Below are 18,680 nucleotides of genomic sequence, written 5' to 3' on the forward strand. Positions count from 1 at the left end.
TAATTGCTCCGAGCTACATGTTCTTCCATAGTAAAGTATCGTTCTCATAATTAACTTTAGAATTAATTTTATGATGGAAGATATCACTTAAAGAGATTCTAAAATCACCAAGATTAGTCAAGGCTTTGGTGATGCTTTGCCAAATACGTGATAGAGCTTTTTTTTTTGCCTAGGCATCCCCATGTTTTCCTTTCGAGATTATGTAGTCCATGAATGAATTTGCGCCAAAGTGAAAGTTTTTCTTTTTTGAACCGCCATATCCATTTGATTAATAGTATAACATTTTGTAATTTTCTCTAAGAGGGTGTTTGGCTTAGCTTTTCACAGCTAAAAATCCTTTTTGGAAAAGAAAAAAAGCAAAAGATGTTTGGGAAAACTAGTTTTAAAAACTATTGGAGTTTTTATACAAGGAAAATGAACTTTTTGGAAAAGTCAGAAATCCTGATTTTTTGTAACTTTTTGAAAAATGACTTTTAGGCTGTGAAAAGCTAAGCCAAACACCCCCTAAATATCCGCCACATCCGATTTAGGTGCAAGAACCTTGGCCCAAGATACTTAATTAGGGGTGCTTGGCTAAGCTTATGACTTTTCATAAGCAATTTTCAACTTATAGCTTATTTCCGGTATGATATCTGTTGGAACTTTATATATAAAGGAATTGCAAGTTGGCAATTTCCTTTGTATCCCACGTTGGTGAGGGGAAGAAACTTTTGTGGGTTTATAAGTCTATTCCCTTGGTAAGCCTTCAAAGGTTTTAGTGGATCAAAGGAATGGGCCAAGCCCATGCGCGCGCCTAGCCTAGCACTAGCCGACGTCGCGAGTGCGTGAAATGGTCGCTGAGGAGCTTTTATTTTTGACGAGCTCGGGTCAAGCCGGTTTGACCGATCTGGTCAAATGGTTGACCGGCATTGACTTCGTGGAGGACAAGTCAGGGTATTCTAGAAGGATCAGGAAATGGATTGCTTGGAGAGCAAGCTGTCGCCTTAGGGTTTTTTGGGCCGGCCTATGGGGGCCGTTTGATGCCTTCTAGGGTTACAATACTTATAAATACAGCTCCCTAGGAGCCGCATTGACACCTCACGAAATCTGAAAGCTCTCTCCCTCTCTCTGCATTTTTTTTCTGGTTTCCAAGTAGTCGCTTTGTGTTTGTCGATTTCCAGTGTTGTTGGAATATCGATCAAGCTGCATTAAATCCTGGGGTTTTACTTTGTTGCTTACAGCCAGTAGAAGTGAAGTAAAAACCTTTAAGGACAGGAGTATGATCTGTGCAGTTGCTTCAAGATCAAGATCAACAATCAACAGGTCGGTTTTACTTTTTTGTCTTGTGGTTAATTCGTCCAATAACAGGACAATCTTCTTCTCTTTTTCTTATAATCAGATCTAATCAAGAAGGATAGATCTGGTTTTTGGATGAAACTTGGTAAATATAATAATAAAAATTGGATCTATTATTCGCAACTAATCGACATATAATTCTCAATATTATTTGTCAGTTTCCTTGCGCGTCTATTAGTTTGATTTACAACAATCTTAAAGGTTTTTATTATTTGTGATCAATCAACAAACTAATGGACTCTACTGCTAGCCTCCACTTCATGAACCAAGAGTTTGCCAAACTTGACCAATTCGATGGTCAGAACTACACTCGTTGGGCCGAAAAGGTCAAGTTCATGCTTCATGTCTTGAAGCTCTCCTTTGTGTTGAACCCAAAACTGACACCAATTCTTGTTAATTCAATTCCCAAGGAGGGGGAATCTGTGGACCCAACGGTCACTACAAAACTAGAAAAGCAAAGGATTCTGCGTAGAGAATCTGAGGAATTGTGTGTGGGTCACATCAAGAATTCCCTAACTGATCGACTCTATGATCTTTACTCGCCGGTCAAAGATCCAAAAGAGCTATGGAGTGCGTTGGAACTGAAGTATAAGGCACATGAGGAAGGTACTAACAAGTACCTTGTATCCAAGTACCTTGAGTTTCAAATGGTTGATGACAAATCAACTATGGAGCAAGTGCATGAACTCCAAGTCATGATAAACAAGTTGAACGCACTCTCCATCTCTCTTCCAGAACTCTTTCAAGTTGGTGCGATAATCGCAAAACTGCCACCCTCGTGGAAAGATTTCTCTAAGAGAATGATGTACAAATTTGAGGACTACTCCTTGGATGATCTGATGAAACACCTCCGCATTAAGGAGGAAACTCGCATCAGGGAGTTCTAGCCACAAAGGCAAATATGGGGGACAGAACAAGAATAACTTTGGACCCAATAAACAAAGCTTCAAGAAACTGGGTCATCAGAATCATAACTCAAAGCCAAAAAGGGCTGGTCCTTTCCACGTCTGCAGAGAGATTGAGCACTATGCGAGAGAATGCAAAGATCGAAAATCAGCACCGGTTGCACATGCAGTTGAGAAGGTAATTGACATGGTGGTTAGTGTGAACCTTGGAGAGATTTTCATGATTTCCTCTCTTACTCGAGCAATCTGTGCTCGAGGTTGGTTCGTGGACACTGGAGCCACTATGCATGTTTGTGGGAAACGAGAGAGCTTTCGCACCTACAACCCCATGCCTCATGGGACGGTTGTTGTCTATGCTGATGGCCACAGAACTGAAGTTCTAGGAAGGGGTGATGTTCTGTTGAAGTTCACACGTGGTGAATGGGTGACTCTTCGAGATGTTCTTCATGTTCCTACTATCTCGAAGGGTTTGGTTTATGGTGATAAGTTTGACAAAGGTGGGTTCAAGATGGTGCTTGAGAGAGGCGAAATTGTGATCACTAAAGGCATAAGACATGTTGGGAGGGAGAACAATACTTCGGGAATGTATCGCTTGTGTCTTAGTGATGAGGGTAATATGAGTGGTCCTAGTGTTAAGAGTGGTGTTTCTAGTGTTACTAGTGTGTCGAGTGTTGGTAATGATGTAACTGATGGATTGGTTGCTAATGTGAATGAAGTGAACTTTTCTAGTTATATTGTTTGTTAAATTTCTTTATGGCATAAACGTTTAGCTCAAACTAATGTTAAAAACATTGAAAAAATGCAAACTAAAGGTATGTTAAAATATGACACAAAAGATTTTGAAAAATGTGAAACATGTGTAAAATCAAAGTTCATTAAGAAACCATTTCCATCAGTTTAGACAAACACTTCATTACTTGAGTTGATTCATTCTGATATATGTGAGTTAAATGGAATCCTTGCTCGAGGAGGAAAAAGGTATTTCATCACATTTTGTGATGATTTCAGTAGATATCTACATGTTTATTTGCTGAGATCAAAAGATGAAGCTTTTGATGCATTTAAACGATATAAGGCTGAGGTCGAAAATCAACTTGAAAGACACATCAAAATTCTTCGCTCGGACAGAGGTGGAGAATATTTCAACCAAGAGTTTGACACATTCTGCGAAGAGAATGGAATCAAACATGAGAGAACATCACCATACACTCCCCAACAGAATGGTTTGGATGAAAGAAAGAACCGAACCCTTTGTGAGATGGTCAACTGTATGTTAACCAATCGGGTCAACCAAACAATCTGTGGGGGGAAGCACTATTGACTGATTGTTATGTTCTTAATAGGATCACTAGTCGTGTGATTCCTACAAGCCCTTATGAGTTGTGTAAAGGTAGAAAGCCTAACCTAGACTATTTGAAAGTGTGGGGGTGTGTTGCTTATTATCGGACTCCCGATCCTAAGCGAACCAAATTGGGAGCACGAGCTAATAAGAGTATATTTATCGGATATGCTCAAAATAGCAAGGCTTACCGGTTACTAGATATTGATTCAGGTGTTGTTGTGGAATCCAGAGATGTGGAATTCTTTGAGGACAAGTTTTCTATGGATGAAGAAAACTCTATTCATACAACACCTACAAGTACCTCTCGAGAAATACTCCCACCTCCTCCCATTGTGGGGGAACCAAGGAGAAGTACTAGGGTTAGAATTGAGAAAACCTTTGGAGATGATTTCTATTCTTATTTGGTCGAAGGAACACAAAAGAAAGTGACGAGAGAGGTCATATTTTCAATTAATTTGGATGATGATCCTAAGACCTTCACTGAAGCCATGACGTCTCAGGATGCTCCTCTGTGGAAGGAAGAAATCAATGACGAAATGGATTCAATTATGGGTAATGGAACTTAGGAGTTAGCTGATCTACCCAAGGGGAGAAGACCCATAGGATCCAAATGGATATTCAAGAAGAAATATTATCCTGATGGATCCATATCTGCCTATAAAGCAAGGTTGGTTACAAAGGGCTATAGGCAGCGAGAAGGGATCGATTATTTTGATACCTATACCCCAGTTGCTAGAATTAGTTTAATTAGAACTCTCATAGCAATATCAGCTTTGAAAGGATTGTACATTTATCAAATGGATGTGAAGACAACCTTTCTGAGTGGTTATCTCAAAGAGGAGATTTACCTGGAGCAACCTGAAGGTTTCGTAATACCTGGACAAGAAAACAAAGTATGTAGACTTGTTAAATCTTTGTATGGGTTGAAGCAAGCTCCCAAACAGTTGCATGAGAGATTTGACACCACTGTGACTGCATTTGGTTTTCAGCACAACAGTGCTGACAGGTGTATTTATTCTAAATATACACCTGATTATATAGTAGTTATATGTCTTTATGTTGATGATATGTTGATCATTGGCACTCACCTAGAAGGTATTCTTGAGACGAAGAAATACCTATCCTCAAACTTTAAGATGAAAGATCTTGGAGAAGTAAATACTATTCTTGGTATCAAGGTGAAGAGGATAGGTGGTCAGATTTCTCTGAGTCAATCTCATTACATAGAGAAAATTCGGACAAAGTTTCAACATTTGAACATTAAGGAATTCAATACTCCTTTTGAATCAAGTGCAAAACTGAAGGTGAATTCTGGTCGAGCGGTGGCTCAACTAGAACATGCTAGTGCAGTAGGAAGTATGATGTATGCTACTCACTGCACGCGACTTGAAATCGCATTCGTTGTAAGCAAATTGAGTCAGTACACTATTAATCCATGGATGGAGCACTGGAAGGCAGTGGGTAGAGTACTAGGATACCTGAAAAGGACAAGTACTTTTGAATTGACATATTCGTCATCTAATGGAATACTTGAAGGTTATTCTGATTCCAGTTGGATTGATCACACTAGTGATTCAAAATCAACAAGTGGTTGGATTTATACTCTAGCTGGTGGTGCTATTTCTTAGGCGAGCAAGAAACAGACATGCATAGCTCATTCAACGATGGAAGCAGAGCTAATTGCCTTAGCAGCAGCAGGCAAAGAGGCAGAGTGGATTCGAGATCTACTTATAGATATCCGTTTGTGGGATATTCCGATGCCTTCAATACCCATGTACTGTGACAGTGAGGCCACACTGTCTAAAGTATATAATGCAGTATATAATGGGAAGTCAAGACATGTAGGTCTGCGACACAATTTTGTGAGCCAACTAATTGAAAGTGGTACCATCAAGGTTGTCTATGTCAAGACAAGTAGGAACTTGGCAGATCCGTTTACCAAACCTCTGACAAGAGATTTGGTTACATCTACCACGAGAGTCATGGGTCTAAAACCATAATAGAATCGTTAAGTGATGGAAACCCAACTTGACATTAGTACTCCTAATTTGCAAGTTTAACGGGTAACAACGAAATCACTAACGATAAAAGGTACTATCATTCATGATAGATCCATGTGAGGTAGGATAGTACGTTGTTGTCGAGAACGAGGTTGAGTTACGACTCTTAACATAGTTTTAGAGACATCTAAGCAACGAAGATGTTGTAAAACTTTGCCTATATGATCTAGAGGTGGTGCCGCCTCAAGTGAAAATTAGTGGTTTATCTTCTAAAAGGTCATGAAAAGGATTTATAGTGCATGGCCATAATAGCGCTCAGGGAGAACAGAAATATGACTTGTGATGTGTGGGGGTAAACCGGAGAGGTCATTTAGGTTCATGGTTTAAACCTATAAGGATACCATTGAATCGGTATCTTCTTGTTTGTTCTCATTAAACTAGGGTTTAATCTTCGTGACACCCGAGTAACATCATCTGTCTGAGTGAAAGGAAACTTACCAACTTGGTGGGGGATTGTTGGAACTTTATATATAAAGGAATTGCAAGTTGGCAATTTCGTTTGTATCCCACATTGGTGGGGGGAAGAAACTTTTGTGGGTTTATAAAAGTATTCCATTGGTAAGCCTTCAAAGGCTTTAGTGGATCAAAGGAATAGGCCAAGCCCACGCGCGCGCCTAGCCTAGCCTAGCACTAGCCGACGCCGCGAGTGCGCAAAATGGCACGATTTAGGCGCACTTTGCACGACGCATCGGTCACTTGGAGTTGAGGAGCTTTTATTTTTTGACGAGCTCGGGTCAAGCCGGTTTGATCGGTCTGGTCAAATGGTTGACCGTCGTTGACTTCGTGGAGGACAAGTCAAGATATTCTAGAAGGATCAGGAAATAGCTTGCTTAGAGAGCAACCTGTCGCCCTAGGGTTTTGGGGGTCGGCCTATGGGGGCCCGTTTGATGCCTTCTAGGGTTACAATACCTATAAATACAGCTCCCTAGGAGCCGCATTGACACCTCACGAAATCTGAAAGCTCTCTCCCTCTCTCTACGTTTTTTTTTTTCTGGTTTCCAAGTAGTCGCTTTGTGTTTATCGATTTCCAGTGTTGTTGGAATATCAATCAAGCTACATTAAATCCTAGGGTTTTACTCTGTTGCTTACAGCCAGTAGAAGCGAAGTAAAAACCTTTAAGGACAGGAGTCTGATCCGTATAGTTGCTTCAAGATCAAGATCAACAATCAACAGGTCAGTTTTACTTTTCTGTCTTGTGGTTAATTCGTCCAATAACTAGACAGTCTTCTTCTACTTTTCTTATAATTAGATCTAATCAAGAAGGATAGATCTGGTTTCTGGACGAAACTTGGTAAATATAATAATAATAATTGGATCTATTATTCGCAACTAATCGACATATAATTCTCAATATTATTTGTTGGTTTCCTTGCGCGTCTATTAGTTTAATTTACAACAGTATCTTGATAAGTTATTTCTATCCAAACACTTTTTTTAACTGATACCGGTGTCGAACTGGTAATAAATTAAAAAAATGAGCTTAAATAAGTTTAGCCAAACACCCTCTTAGTCTTTTATGTACCTTCAGATAGGCTCCATAGAAATCTTCTTCTAATTTTCTCTAAATCTTCAATGGTGCAAGATGGGGCCTTGAACAACGAAAAATAATATCTAGGGAGACTATCAAGAACCACCTTTAACAATGTCACCCGACCACCAAAGGAGAGTGATTTACCTTTCCATATAGATTATTTGGAACGGAAACGATCCATAACGGGTTTCCAATATTTTAGGGCCATGTTGGCTCCTATTAGTACTACTAGGTAATTGAATGGAATGGATTCAGCTACACACCCAAGAGATCTTGTCCCTCTTTTTATTTTTGTTTCTTGAACACAAATGCAAATACTTTTGAGTGTGAAAGTTTATTTTAAGACCAGATTGGATTTGAAAGGATATAAGAATGCAAATAGTGTTTTTAATATTGGTTCGAGACCGATCACCAACAAATATTGCATCGTCAGCGTAAAATAAATGAACGATGGCCCGTTTGGGACTTTAATGCCAAGACACAAGGACTTGGAGCGTGCGGTTTTCATAACATGTAATCCTTCCATAGCTATTATAAATAAGAATTAATTTTAGAATTAATCCATACCACACCCATAATTAATTTTAGAATTAATGTTATATTGGAAGTTATCAATTAAACATATTCCAATATCACAGAGATTAGTCAGGGTTTTGGTGATGCTTTGCCAAAGACCCGATAGAGTTTTTTTTTTTTTTTTTTTTTTTTATTTATTGGCTGAGTATCCCCATGTTTTCTTTGAGAATATGCAGCCAATGAATGACTTTGCCCCGTAGTGAAAGGTTTTCTTTTTTGAACTAGCTGCCATATCCATTTGATTAATATTGCAAAGTTTTGAGCCTTAAGAGACCTCATCCGAAGAACACAATTAATATTTACGTGCAAAACCATTAGCCCAAGATACTCAATTAATCTTTTATGTTCCTTCGGATCCACCCCATAGAAATCTTCTTCTAATTTTATCTGAATCTTCAATGATACAACATGGGGGCATTGAACAACAAAAAATAATGTGGGGAGACTAACAAGAACTACCTTTAACAATGTCACCGACCACAAAAGATGGTGATTTATGGTGTGTTAAGTTGTGGAAAACTGTTTTCATTTTCTATGAAAATGTTTTCAGAAAATAAGGTTGAGTTTTCATTTTTAATTTTCAATGAAAACACGTTTGGTTGGAAGGGGTGGAGTTTTCATTTTCCATCTTAGAAATTTGGAAAACTTTGGAAAACCATAAAAATCACTTTTCTAATTTACATACAATTTGGAAAACTGAAAATTTTCATTTTCTTAGAAAACTTTGGAAAACTGAACGAATCAAACTTGTTTTCAAAATTTTCGTTTTTTTTGAAAAATTTTCCACAACTAAACGCACCTTTAGCTTTCCATACAAATAGTTTGGAATAGAAAAAGGAATAGTGGGTTTCCAATGTTCTTAGGACAATGTTGGCTTCGACTAGTAATGGACGGGAGTCAACTACACCCAAGAGATCTTACCCATGCATTTACTTCCTTTTCTTGAACACAAATGCCAAATACTTTATTTGTGAAAGTTCACTTTTAGACTAGTTCTATGAAAACATCTAAGAATGCGACTGGTGTTTTTTATATTGGTTTGGGACCATTCACCAACAAAAACTGCATCGTCACTGTAAAATAGGTGAGAGATAGAAAGGCCACTGTTTTGGTACTTAAATGCACGGAAACAAAGACTTGGAGCATGCTGTTTTCAAACCATTTAATCATACCATAGCTATATATTATGAATAAAAAAGGGTGAGAAGGGGTCATCATCTTTTTGTACGCCATTGGTGAGTGATCCATTAACAAAACCAAAGCACGAGCAAGCTAAGACATCCCCCGATCCATGATCTCCATCTCCATCAAAATCTCATTTAAGCCATGATTGAGTCAACGAAGCCCCAATTTTCGAAGTCTGACGTTAAATAAGAACATCGTCTTTTTGGCCCAAGAGCATAAGTATATTTATTATAAATGGGCCATCAAAGATGTTTCTTTCTTTTACATACTCAATCTCTATGCAAAAACATTGGCATTTATTTGATACATGGAACCAAAAAGACTAATAAGTAGGTCTTCCAGACTCTCACCATAGAAAGTTCCCTTGCTTGTCTAAACAAAAAAACATCTCAAATTGTAATTGCTTGTACGAAATATGGCCTTATTTTTTCAAGAAAAATGATAAAACTAACAAGCTTGAAGATTTAAATGCAAAAACAACGAAAACCCATCGATTCATCCACAATTCACAATACAAAACCTCAAAGTTGAGAAATAATGTCGGGAAAAACAAAATCCCTCTACATCCAAAACTTATTCTTCGCTGGCATTTATCAAAAACGCCTTTTCGAAATCCTCAATTTATCAACGACTCAAGTAAAAGATTCGCCATCATCTTATACTAATATTACAAACCCAAAATTTGACTCCAAAAAAAAAAAAAATTAAGCACCACCGGAACCATACTTCTTTCCGAACACAATAACCTGAAGCTTGTCATACCCAGCAAGAACACCAGCACCAGCCACAGCACGTAAAATATTGGCACCAGCACCCTTGAAGAGTGACTTGGCGCCTTCATTTTTCAGAATTTGAGTAAAAGCGTCAAGAGAGCTTTTGTACTTGACAGCTTCACCTGACGTCATCATCATTCTTCTTCTCACTGTGTCAATCGGATACGATGCGAGTCCAGCACCATTAGTAATCAGCCATCCGAGACCAAAACTAGCAAAGAAACTATCCTGCAAATTTCCAGTCAAAAGAACCGGTTTCAAGGAGTCATACATTCCGAAGTACAACCCACGATAAACAATGATTCCAACACACGAAATATTAAACCCACGATATAACCCAGCAATTCCATCCGAAGCTAAAGTCTTCTTGTAAACATCCACCAACCCGTTAAACTGTCTCTCCCCACCTTTCTTAGCAGCTTTAGCATCGTTAGCTAAACGAGTCCTCGCATAATCCAAAGAGTAGACGAACAAAAGGGAGGAGGCACCGGCGGCACCGCCAGACCCAAGGTTTCCGGCGAACCACTTCCAGTACCCATCACGATCTTTTTTGAAGTTGAACAGCCTCTTGAAGTAGTCTTTGAAAGCAAAGTTAAGTGCTTGAGTAGGGAAATAACGGATGACATTTGCTGTGTTTCCTCTCCAAAGAGAACCGAATCCTTCTTCTTTGATTGTTCTTGAAAAGCATTCTCCGATTCCTTTGTAGGGTTCGGAAAGACGCCCGGTTTTGATCATTTCGTCTTGGTTTTGGATCAGGAGTTTGACTCGTTCGATTGGGGCGGCGGCGGTTTTGGACACGGCGGCGGAAACACCGCCCATGAGGAAGTCGATGGCGAATCCGGCGAAGCCTTTTTCTGATGGGGCTTGGATGAAAACAGGGGAGGGGTTTGTGATTGCGAATCCAGTGTTTGTGTAGTTTCCGTATGTGAATTGTCTTGTGGAGGGGTTCTGGAATGATCCATAACGGGATCGGAGATCTTGGGAGAGGTGGAGTTGGGTGGTGAATTTGGTTATGGTTGATGAATGCTGGTTTTGATCGGCCATTGTTTTGAAATCAAAACCTGGAAGATTAAACAAATCATATACGATAGTTAAATTAAAGAATTGAATTAACATGAACAAATCGACAAAATCATGCAAGTTTCCATTCACATCAAAACTTAACTTTTTTATATCAAAAGTTAACAGGGGTAATATTGTGTCTTTTTAATTACAGTATGTTAAGATCGCCAAAAGTGGGGTGAATATTTTCAGTTGACATAAAAGCAGAAGGATTTGATTCGTCAACCTGTAAACTTCTAGGATACAACTCGGAAAAGCTCAGAAGCATGTAAAATTAAGCATCTGATTAAAACGACTAGTAAATAATGCGTCGTTATAAAAAAATGTCTGGAATACAAAACCAGAATTCATCAGATATTTTTATTTTGACGTCATGAAGCTTGCCACCTTTAAGGCGATAAAAATCACATGAAATTTTGCTAAAAAAATCGATCAATAATTTCTGGAAACATTCTGCCTAGTGGAATATCGAATATACGAACAGATCTAACGCTAAGCATCGAAACAATATGAATCAACTATAAGTAAACATGAATAGACCTTGAACCAAGTATCGAAACAATACGAATGATAAATCAACTAACAGACACACATCGAATACATCTACCAAGGCAGATCTATTTTAGAAAAGCAAAGAACAGATAACAAACTATACAGTAGATCGAGAACATCATATAGAAAATTGCATAAAAATTTTGCGAAACTAACATCTAGCATTTCTGTATGAACCTAACAACACTTTTTGAGACAAAAAACCGATCATACCGGCGGCGAAACGGCGGAGAAAAGGCAATGTGAAAAGGGAAAGAGAGAATACCTCAGCGATCTGCTGAATGCTCGGAGAGAATAACGAGGAGATTTGGTGCTAAGCCAAGTGACGATCTCGTAATGCTCAATGGAGCAGTATATATAATTGGGGATTGACCTGCGACTGCGAGGGATTCGATTATGGAGGAGCATTCGAGTGCTTCGCGGGTGTATTGTATTTGGAATCGAGTATTTGATCCAACGGTGAAGATTGTGTAATGGGAAAGATCGGCGGTGGGGAGATGATGTTCTCGAAGTAGTGGAGTTTGAAAGTATCGATATTGTCTATTTTTGTAAACGCAGTATTTTGACAAAAATATATTTTAATAATAATTTTATTATTATCACTGCGTGATTTAGGTTTTAGATTGTTCCGTCAACGATTGTGAACAATTTTTTTAATAATGTTTTTAACTTTTTAAAAAAAGTAAAAATAAAATATTAAAAATTTTAAAAAGTTTTAAGCTGGTTGTATTTAGAATATGTATTTAAAAATTTATGTAAAATTTAATTTTAGGGTTAAATTTTAAGATCAAAATCAAAATTAAAATTTTAATAAAAAATAGAAAATTTGGAATTTGATAACATGTTATACCTGATATAACAGGTCCAAAAACTATTTCACAGTTTCTTTTTCGATGTAATAAAACACAATATTAACCATTGTTTATATTACTCAAAAAGTCTAAATAATTTAATTGATTTTTATAAATATTTTGAAATCAAAAGCCCTTTTGCGATCATCAAACGAGCAACTCATGGGAAATATGGCGGGTCCATGCTTCCAAATGGATCCCAATACGCAGTGTCCACTGCACCGACCACCCCCATGTTACTTGGAAGGGTCGATATTAATCGAAGTTTTTTGGCCAGTTAATAAAAATGTCTTTTGTATACTTTTTAGTTTTTATATGTTATATTATAATAATCAATAATTCATTATATTAAAAAAAAATAGCATTATTCTTATCGAATCGGTCAATATCATGTGTTCGAAACTTCTTATTCTCCATCAAACAATCAATGCATAACTTTGCAAAACGAGGTTGTCATATGGATTATGTTATATCAAACCTCGATTACAACATCTAAGTAATATTTTATCACTTTTAACCTTGTGACTACATATTAACTAAGCTGCAATCGTCTACTTGATATATTTTATTAAATTATTTATATAAAAGTATTATTCTTTAATTTTATTTGTATGTGTTTGTTTTTTCTAATACCGAAACATTAAACAACCAAGATTTTTTTTTTTTTTTTTTTGAAACAATGAATAACTTATATAAAATCATAAACCAGTATTAGCAAGATGTTAAGCCTTAAGGAAGATAGTACAAAAAAAATGCAAAATAGGAAATAAAACCAAGGTACAAAAATGTGTAAAAAATATGTAGGAAAACAACTACATTCCGTCCAGCTTATAAAGTTCATACCCCAGTATTTGCACCATTCATATGTTTGAGAAATGACACCATCTGCGGTTTTTGTTGGAGATATCATGATTTTCTTGAAAATTTTATCATTCCTCACTAACCAAATGTTCCATAGTATCGCATAGAATATCATAATTAATGTCTATTTTTTCTTGGGATAGTTCCCCCATGAGTCGGCAAAATCCAAGATCTACTGTTTTGAATTGAATATTTTGTAGTCCATGCCACTTAAAAATCCAGTAATATACATTTTTGTAAAAATCACAGTCCACCAATAAATGATTAATAGATTCCACATATATCCCACAAAGCTAACAATTGGAGGATTGGACTATAATACCATTGTGCCTTCGATTTTTTGTGACTAGTAATCTTTCCATTGAAGCCCTCCAAACAAAGCATTTAACTTTCAGTGGGATAAGTTTTGACCAACATATCTTGTATCCCTGCACTTGATTTTGCTTAGAATCCACCAACCTTCTCATGATATTCACCAAGTTAGTTCCATTTGAATTAAGATTGAACCAAAATCCAATATTTTAGGGAGAAGGAAATTCGATTAAACCAAATAAAAGGTAGAAATTGTGTAGTTCAATCATAAACACATCATCCGTTGGCAAGTATTTCCATTGCCATGTGAATCCATTGTTTCCCAGTGTCTCCATGAGCGTACAAGTTTTGACTTTCTCCAGCTTATATAATTGGGGAAACCGATTTTGCAAAGTAGTATTCTCACTCCAAGTATCCTTCCAAAATAAAATGTTACAATTTGAGTTGGGAATGAGAGAAAACAACCTATTTGCATTAATGTCAAGCTTGCTGAGATTTTTTATTGCCTTAGGAATGTTTCCCCATACCCCTCTTGCATCTTTTCTCACTAGGTAATTGGATGCTTGTTTTTTCATATTATGTATGCTTTCTATGCTATCAATCCATAAACACTCAGCTTCATTTTTCAGTCTCCACCACCACTTTGTGAGTAATGCCAGGTTTTGAGCTTTTAATTTCCCCACACCAAGACATCCTTCTGTAACGCTTGGTTTCAAATCGCATCATTATTCAGGGTTGTGGCCCAACCATTAGTTTTCATAAGGCTTAAGGACTTGGGGAAGAAAGGATTTGGCCCTTTTTGGATGTGAGTGTTATAGTCTAAGTGATCTGAGTGTTTGATGGTTTTTTCAAAGACCAAGGGTATAATCATAATTTGTTAACTCAATCCTTTATGAATTTTGGGTTTGGTTCGGAGAGTTTTAAGGATAAAGTGAGTTGTAAAAAGTGTAGGGTTTCTAGTCGTCTTTTCATGGACATAAAGTTCATTGGAAACAGACTTAGGACGAAGGAGTTAGGGCTGAATGCAGTTTAGGGATTTTGGAGGGCCATCTAGTACACGGGGCGTACCAAGTTAATTGATTTCGGGTCTTCTTTGAGTACGCCAAGCGTACTAAGGGTATGCGAGGAGTACTCCCTTTAGCACCAAACCCTAATTTTGGGATTTTACCCCTATATAAGTAACATTATAACCCTCATTTAGTCATTTTAGGTCAGCCACCACCCCTTTTATCATACATTGAAACCCTAGAGTGCCCTGAGTGAGTTTTAGAGCTTGGAATAGGGTTTATGGTGGTTTGTGTAAGAGAAGAGGAAGGTTGAAGACTCAGTCCTTGGAGAAGAGCTTAGAGATCTAGTGTTAGCATCTTCATTTTGAGACTTTAAAGGTATAAAGTACCTATCTTGTCTACTCATTATATAGATCTTCGTTTAGGCATGTTTATGGTCATTTTAGTCCCTCTTGGTTGGTCTTTATGAGCTATGGTTGTTTCAGAAGCTTACTCTAGTAGATATGGCCATATTAAGGGTCCCACATTCATAAAGGTGCAAGCTTTATGGAGTTTTTGAATTCATCCATGTGTTAAGACCTTATATTAAGCTCTTATGAGCTATAGAGCCCCATTAAGCCATGCATGTGAGTAAAGTTGCCAACTTTACGTGTTGAGTCATCCATATGAATCAAATCTGGGAGTTGGAAGTAAGGGCTTAAGTGATTATGTGCTTAATAGAGTGGAATGGTACGTTGGGCGTACCCATCTAGTACGCTGCACTTAATGGCCCCAAAGGGTGTACGATGGGTGTAATAGTTAAGTACGTGGAGTGTACTCAGCCTATTTGGAATTTCTTGAAATGTTGACCGTTAACCATTGACCCTAAGTTTGACCAAGATTAATAATTGGATATTTTGAGCCTTTGAGGTTATTGTGCCTTCACGGTTTAGGCTCATGGTGGGTTTGGGCCCAATTTGGATATTTAGGCCTTAGTGGGCCTTATAATTTCATTTAGGGTTTGGGCTATCTTTTAGGCTTTGTTGCTCGGGCAATATTGGGCCATCTGAGAACAAGTGTTTTGGACTAGGAAAATGGTTGGGCTTTAAGGTAAGGCCCATGTTAGGGTTTGGGCCCAATTTGAAAAATTGGTCCATATTTGGGCCTTGGTTGGTTATTTGGCTTTTGGGCCTTCTAGATTGTGAGTTTGGACCTTAAGTCTTAGACCAAGCTAGATTAGGGGTAAAATGGTATTTTTACCGTGAGTATGGATTTATGGTTATGGATTGGAACCCAATTGTTAACTGTGTGTTGTTTTGATATTGATAGTTTAAGGATCTGTCACCCAGCAGCCATGGATTTTCTATATGATTCGGCAGTGCAAGGTGAGTCTCCTCACTATGTTTGGCTGGTCGAAGGCACCAACACCACCCCATGGTTTATTATGTTAGAATTCTAGTTGTACGCATGATTCTTGCATGTGTATGTATTGGTATGTGTGCCGAGTGGGGCTCGATGACGGGCAATTCCCGATGGCTGTATTGTATGTTGTTATATTTGTGATTATTACATGTGTTGATAGGATTACGTGTTTGTATATTGGGTGGGGCGCGTTATGCAAGTGTAGGCGAGGCCCGTAGCTCAGTGGGTGGGGCCCGATATGCGAGTGTGGGTGGGACCCGTATCTCAGTGGACGGGGCCTGATAAGCAAATATGGGCGGGGCCCGTATCTCATTGGGGAGGGGCCCATTATGTGATTCATTATGTATACTATTAGGTATCTTAGGGAACTCACTAAGCTTTATGCTTACAGTTTTCAGTTTTTGTTTCAGGTACTTCAGTTTTCAAATGGAAGAGCTCGGGAGGATTGAAGAGCACACATCACATGTTTCCGCATTTTGTGAATTACATTGATTTAATGAAGTTTTCGCTAAATATTGAGAGCCTTGGTTTTATGTAGATGATATGTATTAATGATTTATTAATCTAAAAATGAAAATTTTATGTCATTATTTTTGGGATGTTACAACTTCCTTTTTATCTACCACCACTATAGACCATTTAGCAACACAAAGTCTTCCACCGGCAGAGTTCTCTTACAACAATAGTTAGCATGCTAGTATTGATCGACCACCATTCAAGATGATGTATGGAAGGAGGTGTAGGACCCTGATCTGTTGGGGGGAGGTTGGACATCGGGTCATGTGAAGCACCGAGTTGGTGCTTAAGACAACTGAGTGGATTCAACAGGTACACGACAGACTGCGGGTCGTGCAGAGTCGTCAAAAGAGTTGTGTTGACTGACACCATTCGGATCTCAAGTTTCAGGTAGGAGACTTTATGTTGTTAATGGGACAACCTTCGTGCCTTATACCCATAGGTATGGTGAGAAGACTCACCTCTGTCTGCTGAATACAATAGTTGCTCTTTTGACAGTCCGAAACCTCCCAACCTGAATGATAATATTAATCAATGTTAGCACTTTAGGTTAATCGAGGGAACCCAGCTCTCCAAACCCCTCCATAAGGCCCAAATATCCATCCATTGCTAATGGGCCCAAAGCCCATGTAACGACCCAATTTTCATGTCCGAAAATTTCATTTTAAAATATTACTTTAGAAAACATTAATAGATAAAAACATTGTTTGATCACACCATAACACATCGCAAACCATGTTTTAAAAAGTCAAACCATACATCCCATCAAAATATCAGAGTACAATCCCAGTGAATCTCGTAAATGCGGAAACCAGAGTGTGTGCATGATGTGCTACTACCGCGCCGGCTCCTTCCCCTTCGGTGAAGAGGTACCTGAAAACAAAACTGTAAACGTAAGCACAAAGCTTAGTGAGTTCCCCCAACGTACCACATACCATACAAACACATAACATACGTACTGCCAGGCTATTTTGGGGTGCCTGACTACCCGGTACGGCCATTCTGGGGTGCCGACCTACCCATACGGCCATTCAGGGGTGCCGTCCTACCCGTGTCAAGCCATTCTAGGGTGCTGACTACCCATGTCAAGCCATTCTGGGGTGCTGACTACCCATGTCAAGCCATTCTTGGGTGCTGACTACCCATTGGTCCTAACAACCGATCCTCGGGGACTGGTCCTCTCCTACTACCTCTATCGCATAACATAACAGGCCAACATACAAACATATCATCACATACTGTCAGACGTTTCTGGGGTATCTGAATACCCTGCGGTCCTAACAACCGAACTCTACTACTATCGCATATAACGTATCATGATAGCATATAACATATTAGGTAATAGCAAACCTAGATGATATCACAAAGACAATCATCTATCATACGTCCCCTACTGGTGGGCCAGCATTATGGCCTTAGACCCACCACTGCTGGAAGGTAACTCACCTCAAAGTAGCTGCTGAACTGATCGGGAACTAACTGACTGCTGCTGCTCCGGAAATCCTCCGGCTGCAATTCCCACAACATACTCAATCAAACACTGTTAACTGTCCTTTGGTAAAATGACCATTTTACCCCTGGTCTAGCTCTAAGTCAATGTCAGAGTCAACTTTCAGTTGACCCGACTCGCCGAGTTGGCTCTCCAACTCGTCGAGTCCCTATCAGACGATTGTCCTGAGTCCCTGTTTCTACTCGTCGAGTTAGGCTATGACTCGACGAGTTCATCTTCTAGACTGACGTTCAACCTCTTCATCCTACTCGCCGAGTTGTATGAACAACTCGTCGAGTTCGTCTTCATCCGAAGAACACTTATGCTAAGACTCGCCGAGTTGTATGAACAACTCGCCGAGTCTGTTCTTGATCTATGAAGATTGCCTTGGACTCGCCGAGTCAGGGCATTGACTCGCCGATTCCTATCATGAGTGAGTTCAGCTTCCAACTCACCGAGTCACCCCCTGTGACTCACGGCTCAACTCGATACATCATAAAGGGACCAATTCAGTGACTCGCGACCAGACTCATCGAGTCACATATACGACTCGCTGAGTCGCAGCCATGCATCCATCAAATACACCGATTTGCTCGATTCCAGTCCATGCCATTCACAGATCTGGGCTTTTAGGACACAAATCACACGTAAAGTTTCCAACTTTACGTGTAGATATTCACCAATATGGATTTTAAGGCTCAAAGTGCACCAAAAGAGGTAGATCTAGGGCTTTCATGCAATATGACCCCATAAAGGCATTAGATCCAAGCTCCAGGGACTAAATCATGCCTAGATCTAAAGGCTAACAACTTATTACAACCCACAAAGCACAAACAAGCTTGGGGAAGAGCCCAAGAAGGACTCCTATCAAGCTAAAAGAGATTACAAGCTTGAAAACAGAGGGGAAACGAGCTATACCTCA

General features: G+C 38.8%; 2 protein-coding genes across 2 annotated transcripts; one reads left to right on the forward strand and one right to left on the reverse strand.

Moving 5' to 3' along the window:
* The first annotated feature begins 1,568 nt into the window (after positions 1-1,568).
* Positions 1,569-2,222, forward strand: LOC145002581 (uncharacterized). The gene has a single exon (XM_078961826.1). The coding sequence runs from the start codon at positions 1,569-1,571 to the stop codon at positions 2,220-2,222; it is 654 nt and encodes a 217-aa protein (XP_078817952.1).
* A 7,181-nt stretch (positions 2,223-9,403) lies between these two features.
* On the reverse strand, positions 9,404-11,676 carry LOC145001010 (ADP/ATP translocase 1, mitochondrial). Its single transcript, XM_078960328.1, has 2 exons — positions 11,587-11,676; positions 9,404-10,768 (listed from the first exon to the last, which is right to left on the reverse strand). Exon 2 carries the CDS (start codon positions 10,749-10,751, stop codon positions 9,639-9,641), a length of 1,113 nt encoding a protein of 370 aa, XP_078816454.1. The 5' UTR covers positions 10,752-10,768; positions 11,587-11,676; the 3' UTR covers positions 9,404-9,638.
* Between the last annotated feature and the right edge of the window lie 7,004 nt (positions 11,677-18,680).

Source organism: Lactuca saligna, chromosome 6 (genome assembly GCF_052625555.1).
Source record: "Lactuca saligna cultivar CGN05327 chromosome 6, ASM5262555v1, whole genome shotgun sequence".
Classification (NCBI taxonomy): Eukaryota; Viridiplantae; Streptophyta; class Magnoliopsida; order Asterales; family Asteraceae; genus Lactuca; species Lactuca saligna.